Source organism: Rousettus aegyptiacus, unplaced genomic scaffold (assembly GCF_014176215.1).
Source record: "Rousettus aegyptiacus isolate mRouAeg1 unplaced genomic scaffold, mRouAeg1.p scaffold_m13_p_4, whole genome shotgun sequence".
NCBI lineage: Eukaryota > Metazoa > Chordata > Mammalia > Chiroptera > Pteropodidae > Rousettus > Rousettus aegyptiacus.
This window is the reverse complement of record NW_023416307.1, coordinates 50,344,864-50,372,580: the sequence shown is the minus strand read 5'-3', so window position 1 is coordinate 50,372,580 and position 27,717 is coordinate 50,344,864. Positions and strand designations below refer to the sequence as shown.

General features: G+C 36.0%; 1 protein-coding gene and 1 pseudogene across 3 annotated transcripts in view; one reads left to right on the top strand and one right to left on the bottom strand.

Annotated features, from left to right (window-relative positions):
- The window catches only part of PCYT1A (phosphate cytidylyltransferase 1, choline, alpha), a 40,605-nt gene that overhangs the window by 12,144 nt on the left and 744 nt on the right, over positions 1–27,717 (bottom strand). For 2 of the 3 annotated variants that reach the window (XM_016135249.2, XM_016135250.2), the window contains exons 2-3: positions 10,302–10,427; positions 2,763–2,862 (exon numbers count right to left, since the gene is read on the bottom strand). In XM_016135249.2, coding sequence (XP_015990735.1) covers positions 2,763–2,862; positions 10,302–10,418 — 217 coding nt within the window. In that variant the 5' untranslated portion in view covers positions 10,419–10,427. Of the gene's footprint in view, positions 1–2,762; positions 2,863–10,301; positions 10,428–15,085; positions 15,643–27,717 lie in introns of those variants that run through there. The other variant, XM_016135251.2, reaches the window with a different exon arrangement.
- On the top strand, positions 19,165–19,282 carry LOC118602588 (annotated as a pseudogene).

The window sequence follows — 27,717 nt, the reverse complement described above, 5'->3', positions numbered from 1 at the left end:
AGGATAGAATATAAAAATTAAGTATATTTTATTGTTTCTTTGCCATTAGTGTATAGCAAGGGCAAAGGGAAATCAGGGAGACTTAGCTTAGTGAACACCTTTCCTGAATGGTGGCAACAGCACAGAATGCTGTTGATCGAGTGGCTATCATCCCATATTAGGCCACATCACCACTGAATCCCTTTTCCAGGAAAAACCCTGGATGTGCTTCTTGCCCTCTTCAGTGTTTCCCCAGCCTCCCAACTTCTCAATTTCCTATGACTTAACCCCGTCTTTGGTGAACCCAGACTGGTATATTAACCAAATGGCCAGAAGGGGCCACTGTTGAACTAGAAGATCTAAAGAGAAAGCACAAGGTATGCATTCTTTTATCAAGTAGCTATTGGCTAGGATAACAGATTAATAACTGTTAGCTCAGCATATGATTAAGGGCAACCCCTTTAACTCTCAAAAACGGTCCTGATTTAGATTAAAATGATAGTTCTTATACTACTACTGGCTAAGTAACTAGATATTCTCCTTCAGGCAGAATAGACCTGGGTTTCAATTTATTGTCTCTTTTGATATATTCTCTCAAATACCTATCACTGAAACATTTTGTCCCTAAAAGAATTCCATTGCCCTTAAGACTCTGCCTTTTTCTTCTTTTCTCCAAGAGAATATATCACTGATTTTTTTCCCCATCTTTCAAAAGAAATCTTCTTATCTCTCAAGCCATATTTGTTTTTTCTTAGGGTAGTACGTTTTCTCCCAGATTATATAAACTTTCCTCTTGTACTCCCTTAACCTCCCAAATGAATACCTGGGGGCAGAGGGAGGGGTGCCCCCTTGTACCAATCATTGGTTTAAAATTCACTAACTGGCATGTGTATGAGTAGATTCATTATTGGTTTATCCCTTGTCAAGCACTGGCATGAATTCATTCAGTCGCTTGGTTATTTATCATAAAAATGAACAGAGATAAAATGACGCTGGTAAATTTTATAGGCTAATTTGTGGTTATCTGTGCTGCCTAAAATACAACCAGTTTGCTGGATGGTCTTCTATTGTTTATAACTAATGTCTACAAAGCATAGCACCACTCCAGGGTGAAAAGAACACAAAGATAAAAAAACTTAGATTTTACCTTCAATTCTATCACTAATTATTTGTTTTATTGTAGGGAAGCTTTCACTTCTAGGTTTCTATGGACCTTAATTTCTTTATACATATAACGAAAAGACTATAAAGTAGATGATCTCAAAAATGAACTTGTAAAATTCTATTGTTCCAAAATCTTTGAAAATTAGATTTAATAGTGCTTATTAATTATAAGGTTCTAAACCTGTGAAAAGTACATATACACATACATATATTTTATGTATCACAAATAGTATGAATAGATTAGCAACAAGCTGGGTAAAATAACTAAAGTGATCAGATCTGAGTGAGGTACTGCATTCTGAATGTGTGCCATTAGAGAATACACGAAAAGTTCTTGCCCTCAACACACTACTATCACAACTGAATGTGATCCTTGAACTGTCTGTTGGCATTTTGAAATTTGGCCTGTCACCATTACATCCTGTTACACAATAGCCTGTTTTTCCTTGGTGTCATTTTACCTGCCTCATTAGTCTGCTTATTACTCAAGTAAAGGGAGCCAAATTCAAATAATTACATCATGAATTAGAAGGGTTGTGATCAACATGAGCTATATCTAAACATTTTTGCAAAAGGAAAGCATTCTCTGGAATTTTGAAGATCCCAAAACTATATTCCATATAGCCAAGATATAGTCAAGGGGTACTGGGATCACTGGTCCAATACTGTCCAGCATTCATTTTTATTTGTATTTCACTTACAGAGACCAAACACACTAACACAATTAAAAAGTAACCACGCATATCTTCCATATACTGGATATGTGTAGATTTGTGGCTATAACTGCTTCTTATTCCCTATTGCTTGCCTGGGTTTGAGTCCAGCCTTATATTTACAGAGTAGAGAGAACATTTACCACAGTAATTGGACGAATTGAAAAAGGATTGAAAAAACCTAATTGAATAATTTACACAGAATTAAGAATAGCTCTCTATAGGACTCTGTATTTATAACAAATTCTCATGGAATTTCTATTTATGATAATCCTTAAAACCAATTGCCCAAAACACTAAGAGTATCTAGAATACATATATAATATAAACTAAACATACAAATAAAGAGTATGGGCTTTGAAATTAATAAAGCAAGTCTTTAAATTATAGTATCAATAAAGATAAAGTTAAGTGATGAGCATCTCTCAACTTGGGGTATTTTTGTCCTCTAGCATCAACAGTATCGTAGCTAGGGTACTGACTGATCGAAAGGAAGATTTGGGGGAAAATTTCTGAAGGCTATTAAAAATGTGATGTATTATGTGGAATTTTGTAAAAACAGATAAGATTATAACCCAGCTCAAGATAATCTTATTGTCTTTGCTCTGCTATATCTCATGGCTGTGACAACAGCCCAGGAAGCAAGTGTGTACCCCCATACTGCATAGCTGTGACAACACCCTGGGAAACAAACGTATAATAATAAGAAAAACTAATATTTTATGGAGTATAGTTATCTTCCCAAATAAAACAGCGAGGCAGTTGGAAGGAATTCTTTCCCCTTGTCCCAATTAGTCTTTACAGGTAAACTGAAGGAAAAATATTGAGAGTAAGTATATATTTGATAAATAAAATTGAATGCTAAAAACAAGAGTAAAACAACAAAATAATCAGGCATTTACTTACAAGGAGTTCCTCTGCTTGCTTCTTCCATCGTTACCCTGACATAGGGTTTATTAAAGTCTACCTCAATTTCATCAGAAAAAGGAGCTGGCTGCCGTAAGCCCTGAAGAAAAGGAAAGAGGAGGCAAAGAAAGTTAAACTCAATGGTACAAACTGAAATACTCAAAAAAGTGGCAACTTTAAAGAACAATCAGTTATTCAATATGCTGTGATTAAAATTCTTCCTAAAACTTCATAACAGAAAGAAGAAAAAAAGAACAAAAAGGCATTCCAAAATGACAAGTGAAAGTTGCAACCTTTTACCAAATGGGTAAATCATGGCATAAAAGATAAATGTCTTGTTGGTGATTTCAGGGGAAAGACTGAGTGAGGTGGCTGGGAACCTAAGCACAGTCCTAACTAACTGGGTCTAGAATGATGGCTCCTTTGCTGCATGGCAGAACAGCCAACCCTGTTCTATGTGATGAAATTGCAAAAGCTCACAGGTGCATTTTCATACCACTTCAACTAGGGAACTGGGAAGGCGAACAGCTCCTGTGAATTTTTATTAAGTACAATTATCACTGTGTAATGCTTTGCGTTGTATGTTCTAATGCTCATAATAGCCCTGTGAAGCAAGTAGTACAATAGTTAGTACTCTCAATTTAAGGATAAGGAAAATGAGGTTCAGAGAAGTTATATAAATTGTATACAACTACTCAGAGGCAAAGAATGCAGGTATGCTCTATCCTCTATAGAGGAAAGCCTTACTTAAGAGTTTTTGTTAAATTTCTTCCTAAGTATTTTATTCTATTTGATGCTATTGTGAATGTAACTGTTTTCTTAGTTTATTGCTAGTATATAGAAATGCAATTGATTTGTATGTGTGTATGTGTGTATAATTTCAGTTGACCTTTCTATATTGATCATATGTCCCATGATTTTGTTAAACTCAATGATTAAGTTTGTTTGGTATATTCCTTAGAATTTTCTACATATGAGATCATGTTGTCCGAGAATAAAGACAATTTTACTTATTCCTTTCCAATCTAGATGCATTTAATTTCCTTTAATTATCCCTTCTTGTTCTAGTTGGAACCTCTATTACAATGTTGAATAGAGTGGGAGGTCCTTGCCTTATTATGTCTTAAGGGGAAAGCATACAGTCTTTCACTATTAAGTATTATGTTACTTATAAGATTTTCATAGATAACTTTTATCAGGTTGAGAAATCTCCCTTGTTTTAGTAGTTGGTTGAGTTTTTATAAAGAATGGATGTTGGATTTTGTCACATGCCTTTTCTGCATGATTGAAACAATCATTTTGGTTTTGTTTTTTATTTGATTAATTTTGGTAATATTGAATCAATTGATTTTAGGATGTTAAGCCAACCTTGCATATCTGAGTACAATCCCTCTTGGCCATGTTGTATACATCATTTTACATGTCTCTGGATTCAGCTTGATAATATTTTGTTAAGGATTTTTGCATCAAAGTTTGTGATGGCTTTTGAACTATAGTTTTCTTTTCTTGTGCTGTTTTTGCCTGGCTTTGAGATCTGGCTTCATAAAATGCCTCTGTTTCCTGAAAGTGTTTGTATAGGAATGGTATTATTTCTACCTTAAGTGTTTGATAGAATTCATCAATTAAACCATCTGCGCCTGGACCTGTCTTTGGAGGAAGACTTTTAAAGACTAATTCAAAATTTTTTTTTAACTTGGGATAGACCTATTCAAATTTTCTGTTTCATCTTGGGTCAGTTTTAGTAATTTGTCTTTCCAGGAATTTGTCTATTTCATCTAAATTGTCAAAATTTTTAGCATGAAGTTGTTCATATTTCCTTATAATTCCTTCAATTTCTGTTGGGCAATAGTAATGTTCACTTAGAATTTTAAATTCTAAACAGACCACATTCTGATTAGGCTGAGTTCAGAGTCTAGAAGGACATGGGTTTGTTTTGTTTTCAGATAAGGAGGGATTTTTAAAATTAGGTTTTAAAATTAAAACATACTTTAAAAAAATATATTTTATGTAAATCAAGGACCCTGGGATGATTTTCTGAAATTATTAGTGATTTTCCTACGGATTAAAAAAATTATTTTCTAGAAGTTAGTACTCACGAAGAGTTACTTAACAGTACTTTGTGTTTCTAAAAGTATATGCTATTCACAAAATAATATATATTCTATGATTTCATCTATGTGAGGGTCAAGAACAGGTGAAGCTAATCTATGGTTAATTGAAGCCAGAGGACAGAGGAAATTTAGGGAAAGAGGATACTGGCTAGCAGGGGGCATGAGAACCTATTTTAGGAGTACAGGTGATTATATGGATGTATACCTATGTAAACATTTACTGAGCTGTACACTTAAGGTTTACGCATTCTACTGTATGTTATACCTCAAGAAACAAATGGCATTTGGCCATAAAAAGGAAGGCAGTACTGATACATGCTACAACGTGGATGAACTTTGAAAACATTATGCTAAATCAAAGAAGCCAGCCACAAAAGACCATTTATTATATGATTCCATTTATATGTAATGCACAGAATAAGAAAACTTATAGACAGAAAGTAGACTAGTGTTTACATTGGGCTGGGAGGGTTGGGGAGAAACGAGGAGTGGCTGCTAATGGGTACAGGGTTTCTTTTTGTGGGGATGAAAATGTTCTGGAATTAGATAGTGGTGAAGGTTGCACAACATTGTTAATATACTAAAACCAATGAATTGTACAGTTTAAAATAGTCAAAATGGTAAATTTTATGTTAGGTGAACTTTATCTCAATTAAAAAGGGTACATTAAAAGTATGCTATCTTTCATAACTCTGTTTCTTCAATCTTCTTTGTAGTATACCCTGCAAGTTCCAAGGTAGAGAGCAAGGGTTTGTGCTGAATCAATTCCTCCTAAGAATAGAGAATAAAACCTAGGGTTCTTTAGCTACAGGAGATCAGCAAAATCTTTATCTCTCTAGGGTTGCCTCCAGTTAGAAGGTGAAGTATTTTTTAAAACACTGTTATTCTCTTCTCAATTAGAGAATAGTGTCACTAGAAACAGGTTTATAAAAGTAGGACTAAGTATTTCTACTTTCATTATAAAACATACCTCCTTCACTTTAACCTAAAGGGTATCCTACAGAATAATATTGCTTTCAAGTCTTTTTACTATCTGGTAGTAAAGTATAAATGAAAGGGTTTAGGACTCAGATCTAAATCTCAGCTTTATCACTTAAAAGTTATGAAATCACAGCAAGCTTCTAAAGTTTCATTTCATCTTTTATAAAACAGAAGATAATACTACCTGCCCCACAATATTTCACATATAGTAGGCACTGAACAAATTTAGTTCCTCATCAACATTAGCTCACTTTTTCTTCCATTCTATGAACACAGTTTTCATTATGCCAACAAAATTAATTAATTGTATTAATCTAAGAAGTTAGCTTCTAAATGCTAGTTTCTAAATCTATGTAAATTACAACTAATACTACTAAAAATTATAATTAGTAATTATCATCATCCTCCCAATTATAAATGATCTTCTGAATGCAATACTGCTTCCATAAAAATTTTTTCCTGATTTTGATTATATACATTAACTCACTCTTCTTCAAAATTCCAATAAAAGAGAAGAGATTCTGGTTTCCTTATTAACAGAGAAATGGAGATAAATAATATAAAAGTAGAACTTGATATTAGCTTTCCAGTCCTCCTTCTACTTCCAAAGACTCTTAAACATTTTTCAGCATAAAGTTTCAGAATGCCACAGAGAGAGTTTCTCTTTTACCCAAACATTCTGCACAAATGGTAACAGCTCCTCCTGAGATCTAAATTATTACAATAATGCCAAGGGAAAGGCATTACTATGGAATACTATGTGGTATGAGAAAAAAGGAATAATGAACAGAGCAGGCTCTACCTCTGGGGAGGGATGGAGGAAGAGGGCTGGCGGGGGAGAGAGAGAGAGAGAGAGAGAGAGAGAGAGAGAGAGAGAGAGAGAGAGAGAGGAGCAGTACTTCTCCCTGACTCCAGTTGCCACTTCACTGACTATAAATGAATGTAAATGAGCTCATCTAACTATATGAATGTCTCACAGACCTTTTAAATTTGAATTTGTACTAAAATAAACTAAACTCATTGTCTTCCTCCTAAACCAGTTCTTCCTCTTTATCTGAGAAGCACCCCATCTACACAATCTACCTAAGCCTGGAACTTAGGAGTCATCCTTAATACCTCTCATCCTCTGCATTCTGATAAAGTTAATCTGTTGATTCTCTAGATAGCCACTGTTCCTCTAACCTCCTTCTACTTGGTCCTTTTCATACTGTATCTTAATTATATCTCTTTTCCATATTCATCTGCAAGCTTCTTAAGAGCAAAGTCATCTTTTCATCTTTTAATCTCTAATTCTAGCAATTGGCACATAGAGGTTCTCAATATGTGTATTGGAATGAGATTAAGAGATCTGTCTCCATAAGAAGAACTGCGTGCGGCCAATTTTCCCCAGTTTAGGCACTTTGCGACTTACTCATACCTATGATAATATTAGGATAGGCTGAATGTTTTATTCTTTATAAATATTTTTGCAATCCTTTTGATTATACCTTTAAAAACATCTGTATCAGTAAGTTCTTTATACTTATAGACAAACGAGCCATAAAGTTTTCCCTTAATTTTTCCTCAACTCTATTCTCTCTTCTATCCATTTCATCCTGACCTATCAATACAGCTATCTGATATTTGGTGATCCTCCCCACTTGTGAGCAAAGTACTTTTCTGAAGATAATGAGCTCTGATTTATTATGGAGCTCTACATCACACTCACATCTCTCAAAAGGAAGGTCTTCCTTATCTTTACACTTCTAATACCTACTGCCATGCTATCACGATATAAGTGTGTCATAAAACATAGATGTCAGCTAATGAAAGTATAAAGTGTGGTATGTGGTATATGATGGAATGCTATTTGTCAATAAAGAGAAATAAGTATTGATGCATGCTACAACATTAATGAATCTTGAAAACATGCTCAGTGAAAGAAGCTAGCCACAAAAAACACATACCATATGATACCATTTGTATGTAACATCTAGAATAGGCAAATCTATAGTGATCAAAAGTAGATTAGTGGTTTCCAGAGGCTGCTGAGAAGGTTGGGAGAAAATAGGGAGTGACTGCTAATGGGTACACAGCTTCTTTTGGAGTGATAAAAATATTCTAAAATTGGTTATGGTGATGGTGTAATGGCTGAAAAATGACTGCTAGAAATTTATTACTTGCAGGAAAATTACTGCTTGGCTATTCCCATGGGAACATGGCTATGTCCATGGGAACATACGCTGTCACCCATAGGAACATAACATTCTAACAATAAGCTTTTTGCTTCTGTACCCCCGCTTACGCACCTGACCTGTGAGTTGACAGGCAGTGAAGAGAAGAAAGATAGACCTTTGTGTTTAGACAGAATGAAAATGGGGTTTTGGGCTTAAAAACTCTGTACCTCTACATTTTGGGGCTGCTTAATTTGGGATCTGCATACCCCTGGCAGACCCAGCTGGCTGAATAAAGAGAGTGTTTCCTATAACTCACTGAGTTCTGGTGGTCCGTGTGTCTTTCGGGGGCTGGCGGCTACAATGGTTGTACAACTCTGTAAATATACTAAAAACTTCTGAATTGTACAGTTTAAATGGGTAGATTAAATGATCTCAATAAAGCTATTCTTTTTTAAAATGTTGTTTGCTTTTGCTACAGAGTTGAAAGGGATTCAGAGAAAGTACAGGTATATAGTGGAGATGAAATGCAAGTTTACTTAACAGCTATTCCTCAATAAGATCGGTCCAGCAAGCTGGGTGAGTGAACCTTTAACCATTAGCACATGCTAAGGAGCCGGCGTGTACCAGAAAGGAATGTGAAATAGGTAGCAAGTCACTCAACTGATCTGTGACATGAATATATGAAGTAAAGTAATTTAAAGCACTGAGATTCATTGGATTCTAAGGACCAAGAAATTTAAATCTTCTCAGAGCCCATTCCACTAAGCCTGGCCTTCTTTGCTCTATTACTGGCTATGGTGATTCGCTGAGAGTCTCATAACTTGTCTCTACTCCAAGTGAGGTTGCTGAATTGGTGCCTATCACCATCTCCTTAACCTAACTCTCTAAGAAACATTCAGAAATTAATAATGCCCTGTTTTTTTGACTGCTAAGTCATTTTCTGAGTTTACTTGCTGTGATATGCAAATAAAATGTCTACATCTTATTCTCTAGAACCTATGACTATACTACCTTACATAGCAAAAGGAATTTTGCAGATGTGGATAGGTTAACGAATTTTGAGACAGGGAGATAATCCTGGGTTATTCAGGTACATCCAATGTAATCACAAGGGTCTTTATAAGTGAATGAGGGAGGCAGGAGAGTCAGAATCAGAAGATGTGATGACAGAAGTAGCAGTCAGGGTAATATGACAATTGGCCGGTACCATGTGCAAAGAGATGTGGGCTACCTCTAGAAGCTGAAAAAGACAAAGAAACAGATTTTCTCCTAGAACCTCCAGCCTTTCAAACACTTTGATTTTAGATCTCTGAGACTTATTTCAGTCTTTTGACCTCCAGAACTATAAAATAATATATCTGTATTGTTTTAGACCACTTAATGTGTGGTAATTTGGTACAGTAGCTGTAGGAAACTAACACACTTGCCCCCACCAATATTATCAAAATCAGGCCTGAAACATATGCGTCCTATTTGTGGAGTCCAGTTGCTTTCGTTGCACAAGATAGAGGATTGGTTTGGAACAACTGTTAACTGTGTCAGAGCAGAAATGTTTTTCCCTTTGGGCTATGAAGCTTCAGAACTAACCAATGGAAAAAAGCAAGTTAATCAGTGGCTAATGGTGAGCGTAGATAAAGAAAATACAGAAACATGCAATTCTGTCCCTGAAATTTCAAAACGTGGATTTCATAATAATATTGTATATCAATAATAACTTCAATTGTGTGTTCTTTGACATGTTTTTCAGGGGAAGCCTTAGGAAGGGTACCAACCTGACACAGGATGAGCAGTTTGGAATGGGGTCCTTCATCAAAGGCTTGGCAATAATTAGAAATACAAAGATAACATCCCAGAGATAAAGGAAGATAAGGTAGGCAGTAATAGAATAAGGTTCTCATCTAAAATATAACCAGTAATAGAGTAGATGAATAATATGGGAGAAAAGATAGTAAGACACAGAAAACCAAGAGATGATAACAAGATCAGATCACTGCCTAGAACCCCAATTTCTCTATTTCATTTGTTTGATTTTGATCTTTAGCTTAAAATACAACACAATCTCCAAATTTTCCTAACATTATTTTTTCAATTCCAATGTAAAACTCTTACAATTGAGCTGTGAGTTATAATCTAGTAAGAAAGCATAAGATTTCTAACAACTGTAAAAATACTTACTTACTATTCATTCTCTCCATTATTTAAGAAGACTTAATACTGATATCATCAATGTTACATCAGTTTTCTACCACCGCTTGCCAGGTAAAGTGTGCAACATAGAAATCTCTACTTACAACTGCACAGCGTGGAATTTTTGAAGAAATTCCATCTTCCTCTGTTGCCCCATTGGGTCCAGGTGTCTCTTTCCTCCTCTTCCTTGTGTTGACTTTGGCTGAATTCTGTGCATCCATATTATTAAACTGGTCATAGAAAGTGAAAAAAAAATTTTTTCTCATTGGGGTGGGAAAAAGTCTGTCACCAGTATTTCTGAGATGTTATTAACACAGATATACTTAGCAAAAGATCAATTCCATAGCACACACTTCACAAAGATGAGCCAATCACATCAGGCAAAAACAAAACTTCACAACAAAAAGGCTCTAATAGAAACACTGAAATGCCTCTCTGTGGAACAATGATCACAATTAATCACCTGACGTTGAAAATTATTGCCTCTAACCAATGAAGCCTGAATATTAACCACTGATTTCATATCCCGACTACATACAGAAGATTGGAATAACGTGGCTAAAAAAGTTAGTTATACAGACTTTATACCATTACCCCTTATATCATCCCTGGGACACCTGGAGGTATGACCAATGAAGGAAATGTAAAAGGTTATGTCTTTGGTACAGATGGAGAAAAGAGCCTTTTGTAAAGGAATGGCCATCACCAGTTCCTAGTTTAACAAAGCATAGGTTTCTTAACTCTTAATGTTCTGTAGAATTGAGAGTCCAAATCTCTGAAAATTGTGGTGAAGTATACGGTATCTTTTAAATGTCCTTCCTTTTCCTTCTTCAATACTCATTTCCCCTTCCTTTTTTAGTCTTAGCACCTTAAGCTTGTTCACATTCCCCAACATTAAAACTCCACTCGGGCTTCTCCTTCTCCTGAGAAAAAAATATTTACTCCTGTCTCATTTAGCAAAGAGTGTCTAGCAACTAGTTATTACATAAAAGTTCTAAATAATCAATGTTTCATGTGTAGATGTTGGCTTGTGCTACCTCTCCAACCCCCTGCAAGGATATCTACATTTTTCTTGGGTAAATGTAGAAATTAATTTCTTGATATTGATGAAATTTCAGGCATCAGCCAAAAAACTGGGGATAGAAGAACTTTAATAATCAAATGTCATCTCTGGCCCAGGTATAGTATACTATAGAAGATATAGAAGAAAGATCCTCAGAGCAAAGATAGAAAACAAAACAAAAGCCAGACAGTATGAGGACATTCTACTCTGCCCCACTTCCTCTAATAAGCAGTCCTGAATAAGATGTTCATCTAAGCAACAGCAATTGTAACTCATTTTCTTTCCTCCAGCTAAATGCCAAGTGAAGAAACCTGACCTAATTCTTAGAGACTGAAGGGGACACCCCATGAGTTGTGGCTAGATATCAGGCTGATATGAAAATATGTGAGTCTAAAGTGAAAGATGGACACCACCCAGAAACTTCCTTTCATCACCAATGCAAATTAAAATGGAAGCAGGGTACTATACATTTAACAAGTTTTTCCAGTGATGATAAGAACTTTTCTTCATTATTTATTCTTTCAAAAGATCCAGGTCAGTATTACCACTCCCATCTTACTGGTCTGAAAAGCCTGCTAAGAATGCCTAATGTCCGATTAGTGACCTTTCTAATTTGTATAGGATAGGACTTCTCTGTAAGTACCTGTTAAATTCTTCTTTGGGTAGGTAGACAAAATCCATTCCAAAAATGTAATCAGCATTCTAGTGACAGGCGGTTCAAGTTCATGTAGTCAATAACCTTAAGTACTTGTTGTGTACAAAGTACTATAACATAATTTTTACAGTAAAAACTATTTTCTCAAGAAGGCTTCAATCAGTTGAAGAAACCATATGTTTGGGATATGCAAATGCTCCTTAGGTTTCTAAGACATTTGGGAGAATATTTGTTGAGAAACAGGATATTTAAACAATTTCAAAGTATTTCCCCATAGACTTCTTATCAATTACAAAGGGAAAAGAGTTACCTTTATAAGTGAAAAAAATCTCTTAGCCAAGTGATCAAAATGAATTAAAATCACCAGTAATAACTCCTGATATGAGGAACTAAGGACACATTATCTGATCCAAAAAGCATAACCTACGTGGATTTATGAGGAACAAGCAGACTAACCTTAATTAAAGGGCACTCTACAAAACAATAAGCCTGTATTCTTCGAAAAATGTCATTCATGAAGAATAATAGAAGGCTGAAGGACTGTTGCATGTTAAAAGAAACCAAAGGAATGACAATTGAATGTAATACAAAATTCTAGATTGAGGGAGGAATCATTATAAAAAATAGTTATTAGGACAATCAGTAAAAGTTGAATATGGACTGTGTATTAGGTAATAGCACCTATCAATGTTAAAATTTCCAAATTTGATAGTTACACTGTGTTATGTAAAAGATTGTCCTTGTTCTTAGGAGATAAATGCTGAAAAATCCAGGGATAAAGGGTCATGATCTCTGCAACTTACCCTCAGCACAAAAAAAAAAAAAAAAAAAAAAAAAGGCATATGTTACATAAAAAAGGTGAAGTAAATATGGAAAATATTATCAATGTATGATTCTAGGTGGGACATAAAGGAATTCATTTTAACATTCTTACAACTTTCATATAGGCTTTCCTTTTTTTGATCAAAATAAAAGTTTAATTTTTAAAATGCTTTGTAACAATTTCTACACAGATAGGTCCTCATATAAGATTGCCTTTTGGGGTCTCTGATTCCCTTGCCTTCCTCTTTGAATCTGTATACATGATACGTATTCCAAGAAGTATGTTTAGTAATCTAAATGTCTTTCATGGAAGATAATAAACAGCAACAGTCATAACAATGGCTATGTTTTTTGAACACTTACTGTGCTGGACAAATTATACACATCATTTTCATTTAACCTATATAACCTGAGAAGCAGGTATCCTTAGCCCCAATTAACAAATGAGAAAACCAAGGATCAGGGAAGTTAAGCAACCGAAAAGATCACACAGCTAGTAAGTTAGTCAGACTTGTCTAATTCCAAAGTCTTTACCAGTATATTCTGCTGTCTCCCAGAAACCCCAGATTTTTAAAAAGAAGCTATCTCCTCATCAGCTGTCTCATCATGCTGCTTTCTTATATCGAGAACATTCTATCTACAGCACAGGTCTCTTATGCTTTTGCACACTTAAGTCAGACAAGCCTAACTCAACAGTGGAATAAAGATCAGTTACCTAAAGGTAAACAAAATCCAAGGACCAATCAAATAGAACTGACGTGGCCACTGGCCTGATTCAGGGGCTGCCTGACTTGTTAGCTATACAGATTTGCAGATCTTTCCTACTGGATAGTTTTGCTAGGATTTCCTAACGAGATTTCAATTTAAGCAATAAAGAATTTTTAAATCTCTACTCCTCCCTCTTCTGACATTACAAATAGGTGGTATTTTAAAGGCACCCGTACTTTTCATTCATGATACAAAGCAGTTTTAAGTGTCAGAAATCAAGGGGATAAATGCCATGTCACATTTTTACCAGTTATTTTCCATTACTGCAAGTTAAAATTCCTTAATCTTTAATAGGCAAACACTTAACATGTCCAAAGACATGTTTACAGGAACTTCTCAGAAGTCATTGCTGTGTGTGGGGGGAGGGGTAATTATATGCTATATTTTTATGGATTACTAAAATATAACTGACAAACAATAAACTATACATACTCAAACTATATAATTTAATGAGTATTAACATAGCTATACTCCTGTGAGATCATCAAAATTAAGATAATGAACATATCTTTCACTCTCAAGTTTTTTCATGCCACTTTGTAATTCATCTGTCCCTCCCCACTCCAAATTTGCTTTATTTTTTTATATAGTGGTAAAATACACACAACATAAAATTTTGCTTTACTTTTTAACTTTCTGAAGGACTGAACCATCTCATCATATGATTCAACTTAACCAGCCAAACAGATTGTGGATATCATTATAATACAAAAAAGCAAAGACCCTCCTTCAAAGACTTAAAATACTGCCAGTGTGGTTTTAAAGATATTCTAAAGCCAAATTAATATCTGGAGTCACTAGATCTTGTGACATTGGATCTATTCCATCAGATTAAAAAAAATCATACAAAAAATATAAAATATCACAAGGAGAACTCAAGGCAAGAGAAAGGAGTTGTCTGACTAGCTATTTAAAGCTAAAGTAAAACTCACAAACATAGGAAGAATCAAGACAATCATCATATTACTAACACATTACAAAGGCCTTTGGGAATAATAGTAATACTCATATATCTTACCTGTATTTCAGTTGAGTATATATATTCTTCAACAAAAATCTCTCCATCAGCCTCATATAAACACCTCTAATTAAATGTCTATGGCAGTATTATTATTACTCAATATTTTTTATCTATGCTCTATTTTGAGAAATGCAAAAAGTATACTCTTAACGTAACAGTATTATAAAATATGAAGTATGCTACATTTCCCTATTCCTACTCAGAATCCATTTAAGAATCACTGTTGTAGCAAGAACTCTTCTAGAGTCTGATGCTAAACTACGAGGAAGAAAGAAACATTATTACAACTACTATTGGTAACAGTGAGCACTTACATAACACCAGTATGCTTAAACACTTTAAAAATATTAAAACTTTCAATATTCACAACACTTTGACAAAGGTATTTTATTTTTATCACTATTTTACGGATGTGGAAACTGAGGCACAGAAGATAAAGTCATACCACAGCTAATAAGTGGTGAAGCTAGAAATCAAATCAAAAAAAGAAGTTCTGTCAGTTGGCTGTAGACTACATACCTTTAACTACAACAGAATATGATATAATAAAAGAAGGTACCTGTTAATTATTTCTAAATATCTGAATGCCTGTCATGTTGGATAGAGTAGACACTTATTCTGTGAAGGTCCAAACAATAGAACATGGATAGCTGGTTGGAAGAAGCAGAGACACAAATTTTAACTAAACATAATAAAAATTCTTTTTAGGAAAGAGTTATCTGAAAAGAGACTGGGTAATCTCAGGAGACATTTCATTTTGACGAACCAGAATATTCAAGCAGAGGTTGTATAGAAATACATTTATTCCTTCTGTTGGTCATAATCCTTTAAAATTCATCTTAGTTGATCTTTTTGTTCCAATTTGTTTAAAAAAATTTTCAACTCTTGACCACCATCTATCATATTAGCTTTTATCACAATTGTATATAACCTATAAACTTTAAAGGCATGGTTTTTATGCCTCTATCCAAGTCATTGCTGAAAATATTGATCAGGAGAGATATACGTCACCATACACAAATGTGACATATCACTAGAACCCTCTCTCCTCATTGAGATCTACTTTTAATACACTCTAGGTTAGTACAATGTACACTAGATCTTAGCCAAAAGGCTGACAAGCGATTAGTACACTGTAAAACAGTAAAATTTATCTTTAGAAAATGGAATAGAGGATATTTTAAGATTTCTTAAAGATCTAGGGTATTCAATCCTATGTAAAACTTGTTTTACCGTACTATCATACTACTCACATTTCTCTATCACAGTCCCAAAGATGATTATGATAATAATTATAGCTATACTTATAGAATACTTCCTATGTGCCAGAAAGTTATAAACCTTTTGCATATATTAAATAACTTTATTCTTACACAATCCTGCGAGGTAGGTAATACTATTATCCCTATTTTGCCAATGAGGAAATTGAGGAACAAGTAGGTTAAAAACTTGCCTAAAGTTACACACCTAGGACAGGGTAAAAGCAGGATTCGAACCCAGGCATTCTGGCTCTGGGGTCTGTGTGCTTAGCAACATTACGTCGCCTAGTAATAAAATGATCACACACAAATTTAATGAAAGTCAATTACTGAACTCTGGTCCTATGCTATAAGATTTAATTTCATCTTTCATAAACACTGAGCTCCCTTCCCACTGGGCATATATCACTGTTAGACTTACTCAGGAATTCCAGCAGCTTGTTTTGGTTTGGGCCAGAGTAGAAGAATAGAGAGAGGTCACTGGACCAGTAATCATATAATATAAACTGAGGGTTAATTCTAGCTCCTTCCAATACCTTAACTCTAGGTTAAGGTACGTCCTTTGACTCTAAGAGTTTCCTCATATGATCAAGGAAGGTTTTAATAAAATGTACTCAATTTCTAAGCCATGGTAAAGTTCAAATGAGAAATTAGACTATAAACTCCCTGATGTAGTAGATATTTGTTGTTTGTCTTTCCGCTGTTCATTCTTCTTGTTCTGAAAGGAGCCCATTTTCATTTGGAGACCCCTCTCATTTGGTCTATGTGAGATTCACCCTCAGCCCTACCATCAGACTGCATGTGCCAAACCTAAACCAATCAGCACATCACTGTCCCCTGGCCTCAGACTGGGGGAGGAGGGAAGAGGGTGAGGCAGTGACAGGTGATCTGAGTTAGTCCAAACAGAATGAATTCAGGACTGACAAGATGAGAATTCTTGGACAAGGAATATCAATCCTTTCTTTGTGGATTTGAACGTGGAGACATGGCTCTAGGAACAATCCCATGACAACGTTGTGGCAATCAATAACCAGGAAGAGAGCTATTTTCAGAATAATCAACAGAGAGAAAGCAAAGCTGATAGCAGACTTCAGATCCTGAACCAAGTGTGCCAACCATTGCATTCCCCTTTTTCCTTAAGTCAGTTAAGTTGTGGTTCCTTACCACTTGGAACCACAAAAATCATAACTGATGCACCCAATACTTAGCAAGGATCCCTAGCACACAGTAGGAGCTCAATAATTATCTGAATAAGTATAGTAAGTATAGAAAACTGCTTTGAATTTTTGAAAAACACTGCATTATTACATTTTTTTGATTTGATGGAAAGGGGTCAAGTACTTGTCAATTTATGCGTCTCAAAATTGGGAGAACAAAAACTCCCATCCTGTCCAAAGTATTTTTTCCTTACCTGCATACACCGTTCCTTATCTGCTTACATACAATTCTACTTTCTAAAGATGACTTTGGTGCCTTATATTTCATATTATACTTTAAAGTGAATATTACACATTAGTTTTAAATTGAAGTCTTAAGATCTTTTGAATTTAGAACACATCTAATACTTTTTGGTTTTTAATGTAAAACATTATATCTTATCCACTTTCTTAGGAGATGGAAAACACCAAGGTCACAGATATTCCATAACAATAACCTGAAAATAATTTAGAAATTATAGAGATTAACCCTCACACATTTCCTCTAGAACAGGGGTCCCCAATCCCTGGGGCCCAGACTGGTACCAGTCAGTAGCTTGTTAGGAACCAGGCCGCAAACCAGGAGATGAGCGGCAGCGAGTGAGCAAACCTTCATCTGTATTTGTAGCTACTCCCCTTTGTAGCCGCTCCCTAGCGTTAATATCACCTCCTCAGCTCCACCTCAGATCATCAGGCCTTAGTTTCTCATAGACGCACCAGTTACTGATGCCAAAAAGGTTGGGGACAGCTGCTCTAGAACTACTACTAATTTTAAAACTTTGACTTTATAGGTCTCTCGAATTTTTTCATTTTTCACTGCCTCTCTTAGACCATCTGCATGTTCCCTCACATCTTACTTATGTATCACAAAGCATATGTAGTAATTTAATAATTAACACCTAAAATAATGTCAAAATTACTCCCAGTTTCCCGATGCTGGAACATATCAACTTTGCTGCTAAGAAAAGGTATGTGGGAGGATGAAGGCATACTGAGGATAGTAAATACATGTTGGCTTTTTTACTGAAATTTAGCTGTACCTAAAACCACACCATCTTTACAATAATTGCCCACTAGCCACTGAATACCTCCAACAATGAGGATCATTACTTCCCGAACTCTCCATTCAAGTAAAGGTGCAGTGATAGCCTTGAAAATGGAGGTGGCTTTAAATATCTACATTAAGAGGAAAGAAAAAATACACACACACAGGCTGGCTTAAAATTAGTTTGTCCAGCAGGTGATGAGGTTGGGAAAAGATGGCACCTCCTCAAAGCCAATACAGTAGAAAATCAAAATGGGGATGAGAAGCGGGTAATTGCCTAATATTTTGTAGATGGATCCTGGCTTCCAGCCATAATGCCCACATTAATTAAACTGAGATGAGCCAGAATGAAAATAGTTAAGAGAGAGAATACAGAGCCTCCTTCATGAGTCCATTAGGTAGGCCAAAACTTCCTATCTCTTTAGTGGTTTATCTTCCAAATTTTTTTTGTTTGTTTGTTAAAATTAGATATAGCAAAAGAGACAATGGGAGCTGACAGTCAGAATGCAGCGTTTGTAAGGCCTGATCTTTCCAATACTGCTACCTATTCAGTCCCTAGTCAGTCATCTCATCTTAGTCACTTAAACATCCCATTCGAGCACAGATTCTAAATACGGACATAACTGCCCACACCATCAACAACCACACTGCCTATTAAGTGTATTAATGTCTCCAAATTGCTTTCAAGATACAGAATGTAGTACTGTGCCTGTGATTTTTACTCAGATTCACAAAATCTGGCTCCACTTCTGCTGACTCACCATCCAATACAAACTACTTGCTTTGTTCTTTCAATGTTCCAACAGATGCCTACTTGGATGCAACAATTTTGCTACTAAGGAAGTACAGAGATTAAGTGGAAATGTGCATGAGGGAGGAGGAGGGAAAAGATACTGAGAATAAATACAGTCAAATATTTTTCCAATATGAATGTCCTGAAGGATAAAAAATCTGGGTACCGGCATATACACGCTTGTGTTTTAAATACTATAGGCCCCTACAAGAGCTGTTTTAGGGACTCCCACCCAATCCTCTCTATTGTGCTTTCTTGTCCAAAGATCTAGTAAGCACCCCAGGGTGCTTCTTAAGCTATGCAACATTTAAATAGTTTCAAAATTCTAATTCAAATTTGGCTAAGTACTACGGCCATGCCACTCTGAACAAGCCCAATCCCATCTGATCTCGGAAACTAAGCAGGGTCGGGCCTGGTAGTACTTGGATGGGAGACCACCTAGAAAGACCAGGTACTGTAGGCATAAAAAATAAACAAACAAACAAATAAATAAATAAGGGATTGTTAGCTGACAAGGTCCTTGCAATCTGTGAGGTCAACGAAGGGTTGCCTCACCTAAAAAAAAATAAATAATAATAATAATAATAAATAAATAAATAAATAAATAAATAAATAAATAAATAAATAAAAACAAATTTGGCTAAGTACTACAGGGAACTACCTGCAAAAAGAGGAGACATAAATTTTTCCTTTGCATTTTATTCCTGCTTCGCCCATCTCTGGGACTACGTTATTATCTTCCTCAGTAATACCCTATGCTCAGTAATTTTCTACTAGCTCAGTTCTAAAGCTGAGTAAGCATACTTCATATTCGGGATCTGTACATGCTTCTACCATCGTAAAGCTTAATAAATTGGTGCTCTAAGAGGCCAATTTCTGTGAATGTCTATGTTAAAGGGCAGCCAATACTCGTGGCAATAATCATGTCATCTGCTGTATAGTCAGGCCCTTCTACAGATAACGGTGTAATCACAACATTCCTTGTGTAAAGCCTTTGAAGCCTGAAGCTTGAGAGAGGCTAAGTCTAACACATAATGGAGAAGAGGGACTGGATTCAAGAACCATCAGACATCCTAGATAAGAGTTCAGCAAACTATAGCTCGTAGGCCAAAAATGGCCCACTGCCTGTTTCTGTAATTCGAGTTTGTTTGGAATATAGCCATCTTCATTCCTTGATGTACTGTCTGTGGCTGCTTTTGGGATTCAACTGCAGAGTTGAGTAGTTGCAATGGAAACCATATGACCTGCAAAGCCTAATATCTATTACCTGGCCCTTTAGGAAAAGGCTGCCAACTCCTATCCTAGATAAAGACAGGACCAGGTTTATTAATAATTTGGTAGCAAATTCTACCTAGATTGTGCAAACAGTTCTAAGTGAAAGACAGTGGTAGGAATAAAATTATTTCAAGAAATTGTACCATAACTTCCTGATACAGGATTATTTCAGTTTATGTCACTAACCTATGTCACCACGCTATATAGAATAAGAGGAAAGAATTCCTGATTCGGGAAATTCTAAATGTAAAGGTAAATTTCACAAATTACTTGCACTGACAGATTACTTTTAAAGAAGAGCTCAATGTTACTCCTCAATATTTGAGGCCAGTAAATTGCCACATCTTAGATCTTAAGATCTTAGCTTTGAACTTGACCTCTTCCCTTTAATTTCTTCAGAGAAACCCTTATTCAAAAAACACTGAGCAGACACATACCTTGTGCTGGACCCTAAGTTAGCCCAGGAACCAAATAAAGCTTATACTTGGGCCTGTTCACACAGTAGGATACTTCAGGAAAGAGATTATCCTAAAAACCATAATGGACACTTGTAATAGTTCTTACAGCTAAATGATTTTGCTCCGCCACTATTCTATTAGAAGATTCAGTGAGTAAACACTGAGTTTAGATTGTGCTCTTCCTAGAGTGGGTTGTGGAACTTACATGTCTAAGTCAAAGTCTATGATAGATTCAGGGAGTCTGAAATTTGGACAAAATATTATATGTTCATTTTTACTAACTTCTGGCAAATTCACCACTTCCTTTAACAATAAACATAAGTTACAACAGTAATAGTATATTTAGTAGAATAATACTTTGTCACCAACAGAAAACATAGATGTTTTCATACCATATTATACTTGTTACAAATATCTTGTTTAAACACATGATCATTTAAAAATTATTATAAGACTATACATATATATATATATATATATATGCCTTACTGTTCAATTATACACCTAAAACTTACTGGATTTCATTAACCAATGTTACCAAAAGAATAAATATAAAATAAATTTAAAAAATAAAAATTAAAAAATTTTTAAAAATTATAACCCACTGATAGTAAACATTATTTACGATAATAAAAAGCACATATAGTGCTATATCACATGTAAAAGTACTGTGATAACTATATTTCAACATGTTTCCTTTATAATTCTATGTATTTTATATTTTGCATATAAAAATATTATTCCAGATAGAGGATTTCCAGTCAAGATAGTGGAGAAGGTAAACGCTGTGTTTGCTTCCTATCATGACCACATCAAAATTACAACTAAAATATAGAACAATCGTCATTGAAACTGCCTGAAGTCTATCTGAACAGAAGTCCTACAACTAAGGCTATACAGAAGGGGCCACCTTAAGACTAGCAAAAGGGGTGGAGACACGGAACTAGCTGTCCTACATTTATGTGTAGCAGTTGAAAACTGGAATCGGGGGTCCTCCCAGAGGAGCGAGGGGTCCCAGCTCCATGCCAGGCTCCCCAGCCTGGGGTTCCAGTGGCAGGAAGAGGAGTTGTCAGAAAACCCAGATGTGAAAATCAGCAGATATTGTGGCTGAGTGGGGCAGAGGGCTGTGGAGGTTCCAGGAGTTCCTCTTGGACAGCCTGCACATGGACTTACTCGCTGACAGACTCACTCTCTCTAGGCTCTAGCACTAGGGCAGAGAGGCTCAATGGGCCAGGGACATATGGGGAGGAACTGAAATTGTCTGGCTTCAGGGCAAGACCTGGAGAGGCAGCTTCCTCCCAGATAGAAGTGCTGGCAAAAGCCACTGTTCCTTTGTTGATCACTCCCTGTTCCCATTATGCAGACACAGGCAGGTGCCATATCTGAGTCTCCATCAACCTGGCTTACACTGATCACCCTGCCCTGGTGATTCTGAGATCCCTACCCACCGAACTTCCAGGCCCACCCAAGCCACTGCCAGTGGCTTGTCCATTCAAATGGCCTGTCTTGGCTCATGCTGTGGACTTTTCTGAAATCTCTCAAAGGTTCAGAAAACCCAAACAAGCAGCATTTGGCCTCAGCATGCCCCATAACTCTTGCTGAGTAGCCTCCAGCCTGGCACTAGAAGCAAACAGCCTCAGTTCTTGGCCTGGCTTCTTGAGACATGTCCAAGCCCAGCATAGGTGGTGGCCATCTGCAGATTGCTTGGGGTTCCTGCCAAGTGGCTTTGGGCAGTACGTGGGCTGAGGCTGAACTTGGCCTGTGGTGGAGCCCCTCCCAGGAGGCCCCAGAGCCAGCATACCCTGTGGACATCTTCGACTGAGCTGGAGTACCTCCCAGAGACACATCTGAGGACCACACAAAGACAGACTGGGCAGGCACCAGAGCCCTGGTAAAGTGAATCCTGCTCCACAGGGTCAGCCCCTGCACAACAGCTACTCTACTGTCGTCACCAGCCAGTCCTCACAACCAATCAGCCCAAGGGTTAATCTTTCCCACTGGCATGCAAACAACAACCAAGGCTCCAGGAGGACACACCTGGAGCATCTGGCTCAGATGACCAGAGAATATTGCAACTCTGGGCCCCACAGGACACCTACCATATAAGGCTATTCTACTAAGACCAGGAGACAAAGTAGCCCTATCTAACACATAGAAACAAACGTAGAGAGGCAGCCAAAATGGGGAGACAAAGAAACATGTCTCAAGTGAAAGAACAGAACAAAGCTCCAGAAAAGAACTAAATAAAGTGGAGACAGCAATCTACCAGATGAAAAGCTCAAAATTCTTGTTATAAGAATGCTCAACAAACTTAGGGGAAGAGTAGATGAGGCAGTGAGAATTTAACAAAGAGACAGAAAACACAAAAATGGAGATAAAAAACATAAAAAAAGAACCAGTCAGAAATTAAGAATATCTTAGGAGGAATCAGCACATTAGATGAAGCAGAGGCTCAGATCAGTGACTTAGAAAATACGTTAATTGAAAACACCTAATCAGAACAGCGGCAAGAAAAAAGAATCCAAAAAATGAGGATAGTTTAAGGGGCCTCTGAGACAACATCGAGCATATCAGCATTCACATCACAGGGACCAGAAGGATAAGAGTGAGAGCAAGGAACTGAAAATCTATTTGAAGAAATAATGACAAAAATCTTCCCTATCCTGGCAAAGGATATAGACATAGAAGCCCAGGAAGCACAGAAAATCCCAAATAAGATGAACCCAAAGAAACCCATCCCAAGTCACATCATAATTAAAGTGCCAAAGATTAAAAATAAAGAGATAATTTTAAAAGCACAAGAGAAAAGCAGTCAGCTCCCATAAGACTGTCACCTGCTTTCTCAACAGAAACTTTGTAGGTTGGAAGGGACTGGCATGAAATAATTCAAAGTAATGAAAAGCAAGGACCTTCAACTAAGGTTACTCTGGGTAGAGCTATCATTTAGAATCTAAAGAAAGATCAAGAGCTTTCCATACAAGAAAAAGCTAAAGTATTATATAAAAGTTCAAACGACTTCTTTAAGAAGAAAGAAAGATTAAAAGTATAAGTAAAATGGCAATAACTACATATCTACCAACATATTTTGTTAATGAAGATATTACTACTAAAAACAATTATTTTAGATGTAAATGGATTAAATGCTCCAATCAAAAGATAGAGTAGCTGAATAGATAAGAAAATAAGACCTTTACATATGATGCCTACAGGAGACTCGCTTCAGATCGAGAGATGCAGACTAATAGTAAAGAGATGGAAAAAGATAATTTATGAAAATGAAAACAAAAACAAAGAGCTGGGGTAGCAATACTTACACCAGACAAAATAGACTTTAAAACAAGGGCTATAACAAGAGACAAAGAAGGACCCAATAATCCCACTTCTGGGTATTTATCCAAAGATAAATAGCAAACCAAAACCTAAAACACTACTTTGAATGGATATGTGAATCCATATGTTCATTGTAGCATTATTTACAATAGTCCAGATATGGAGGCAACCTGGGTGTCTATTAGATGAGTGGTACATATATACAATGGAATGTTACTCAACCATAAAAGAGAATGAAATCTTGGCACCTGCAACAACATGAATGGACCTAGAGGGTATTGTGCTGAGTAGAGTAGGTCAGAGAAAGACCAATGCCATGATTTCACTTACATGTAGAATCTAAAGAACAAAATAAACAAATAAAACTGAAACTTATAGATATGGTTACCAGACAGGAGGGAGTTGGGAGGTGAAAAAGGGGGAGAGATTAATAAGAAATACAAACAGGTAGTTACAAAACAGTCATGGTGATGTAAATTATAGCATAAGGAATGTAGTGAATAATAGTGTAATAATAATGTATAGTATCAGATGCATACTAGATTTATTTGGGTGATTATTTAATAAGTTATATAAATGTCTAATCACTATGTTGTACACATTATAATATTATATGCCACCTGTAATTGAAAAAAATTATTAATAAAATGCAAAATATACATATATATTATTCCAAAAAGGGAGTCCACAAGGTTTCACCATACTGCCAAAGGAGTTCATGACTCAAAAAAAAAGATTAAGATTTCTGCTCTAGAGCCCATAAATAAACAAACAAGTATAATCACATCTCAGGTAATTCTCTGTAGATTAAAAAAAAAAAACTACCTGCTTTCTGTTAAGTGTAATACACTCATTTAGAGCAAAGATCATATGTCACTATTTTTAGTAGCTCTCACTTTAAAAATGGTTTCCAAATAGTTGTGAACGTGATATAACAGCCTAGTGAACCCATGGGCTCCTCTGGTTCATTGGTAGTCATTCTAGTCCAAACATAGGAAGTTTCAAACTAATGTAACTTTCAACTTTCAACAAGAGTGTTACCAAAAGGAGAAAAAAAAAAGCACGCACGCGCACGCGCGCACACACACACACACACACACACACACACACAAGCCTGCTATATTTCTACCTACTGATCTGATTTTTAAACATAAAATAAAGTCAATTTGATTATTTATAATAATGAGATAATGTACATAAATTAACCTTACACAGAGCTCTGGCATATACTGCGAAACTGAGTATGTAAAAATGAGCATTCCCTGAATTTACTGACTGAATTGTAGAAGGAAGTTAGGATCTAAATTTTGCCACAAACATTCATAGAGCAATTAAGAAAACAAATTAAACTTCAAACACGTGTCCAGGTACTCATTTGACAGGAGTATTGTGAAAAAAAAAGTCTAGGACTAGAAACAGAAAGGCTTAAGCTTAGGAAAGAAGAGGTGCTGGAAGTCATCCTCTGAGCAGATAAGCAGAAGGATGGAGCCCAGAGCCCCAATCACATTCCCTCCCTCCTAAGTAATATTGTTTCTCTAATGTGACTGATGTGGTAATAACATAAAATATCTAGAAGCAGCCACAATTTTGAACAAAAAAGAAATCTCACAATTCAATGCTCTGAGTTTACAGTTTCTCTAATTGAAAAAAAAAATCTATCAAAAATCGTGCTGCTAGAAAAATTTTTCTTTCCAATTTATTTTAGGTAACGCAAATGTTGGTATAAGAAAGACATTTCTGTTTGGTTCAGAAGGGAGAATTAGCTCTAGTAGAAGAAAAGCCAGATATCTGACTTCAGATCAGAGTTATGCAATAACAATAGCAAATGATTGTGCTTTTTCTACAAATGTTTCATATATTAATTTTCATCAGCATTTAGAACATGGAAAAGTTATTCAACTCCCTCAGAGAATCATGTCTAACCTAGAGGTTAGACAGCTCCACAGGAGAATCATGTAGTTTACATACTCCATGAAACTATACAAAATTTGGTGAATATACATACATTTCAGATTATTAAAGGGCTGTTTACCCAGAAGTACAGTTACCTCTGCCACAGTTAGAAAATCTAAAACAAGAGAAAGCAGTAATTCTCCATAGCCACAGAGTGAGTCAGCGTTAACATCAGATAAAGCAACCTAGGACTTCTGAATCCAAGGCTCTAGCTGACTAGATCATTCTCCTTAACATCAAATATCCAAAAGGAGGTCCCCAAGAAAAATAAAACCTCATCTGTTTATGGGAGGAGAAATCATAGGTTGAGGAAGGAATAAAGTTTATTCTTTATCAATCAGGCCATTATACTGGTTTTTGGAGGTAGTTTGCAAAGGAGGGTAGGTCGCAAAGAACCATTTCATTGAGCAAACACAAAAGACCCCAGAGGCAGTGCTGCAGTCCCCAGACTAAATGTCTTCTCTTCTATGGTTGGTTACATTGAAGCATATATTTTGTTCTAGAAAGAAATTTTTCAGTATTTCCTTTTAGTTATGTAGAATGTAAGCCAAGTAAACATCCAATGTTCTAGAAAACAAGGTGTATCTAGTCATTTTTAAGCTAAACAAAGTCTATCCCTCACCATTCCCATTCAAGAATCTTTCTGAACTCTCTTCTCACAAAGTGTATAGGAGGTGGTGGATAACTATTAGGTTAACAGATACAGTATCTGATAAGTTACTGATAAATTACGTCAAGCTTCTTCCATTACATATTTAAAAAAAAACATTGGATGGCACAATTAGTAGCACCTTCTACAAAGGCCTGTTAAGAGAGGAGGAGGTAATAAAACCACTTCGGTTCATTACATTTGCATCACCAATAGCCCTCATGAAAAGAAATCAGTAGAAGATAAAACCAGCAGGGGAAACATCATATGAATTACCCGCAGCATAGTATCATTCCCAGTACCAGTCTTGCATAAGTCACTGATCAGCTAAATACATTAAAGCCTCTCCCATGTGGCATTCCGGTCATCATCGTTGACCCCTCCAGTCATCTTTTCTTCTATATGATGGTCATCATGTTTACCACTGATTATTGCACCAAAATCCATTCTCAGCTAATATCTTTTACTAGCAATTCTCTGTACTTGCATTATCACTAAATAACGAGATTAAAAAAAAAAAAAAAAAACCCTGAACGACATATCTTCCAACTCCCACTTTATTTTTGGCAGAATGTTTTCTGCCTCTATCTTCCGTTCCCTTCCTAAGCCTTGTTCCTACCCTCCCTAAAGCTTCCCCTTTGTCAATGTCTGTTCCTAGCAGTTTTTCCTATCATAAACCCTCATATCCTCACTGCCACTATACCTATCACTGTTTCTATTTCAATATATAAGTTCTGGTTCTCCCAAATGAGATCCTCGGTTTTAGGCCTCATAACTATTCCCTTCAATTATATTTGGGAAGCTGTCTCCATTTAAGTCTATCTGACAGAGCCTGTGCCTCAGCCATACATCCAGTCCTCTTAATTGCATCTTTGTACTTCCAAACGGTTCCCTAATCATAGAATCATAGCATTTTACACTTGAAAAAAAAATCAGTAATAATCTGGTCCAATGTTTTCAAACTTTTTTACATTTTACTTTATGTATTTTAAGATATATGAAATCCATTTTACATAATACTCTCATACACACATAACTGAAACAAGTTCCCAAAACAATACTTACCCTTGCTATGTGAACACACTGAAAATTCACATTCTACTGCATTTAAAAAAAAAAAAAAACTCTGGTGCCATCTGCTAAATGGATTTCCCGACCCAAGAATTGGATGGAACCTATAGTTTAGGTAACATTAATGTAGTCCCAACTTCCCATTCACTGAGAAAGAAACTG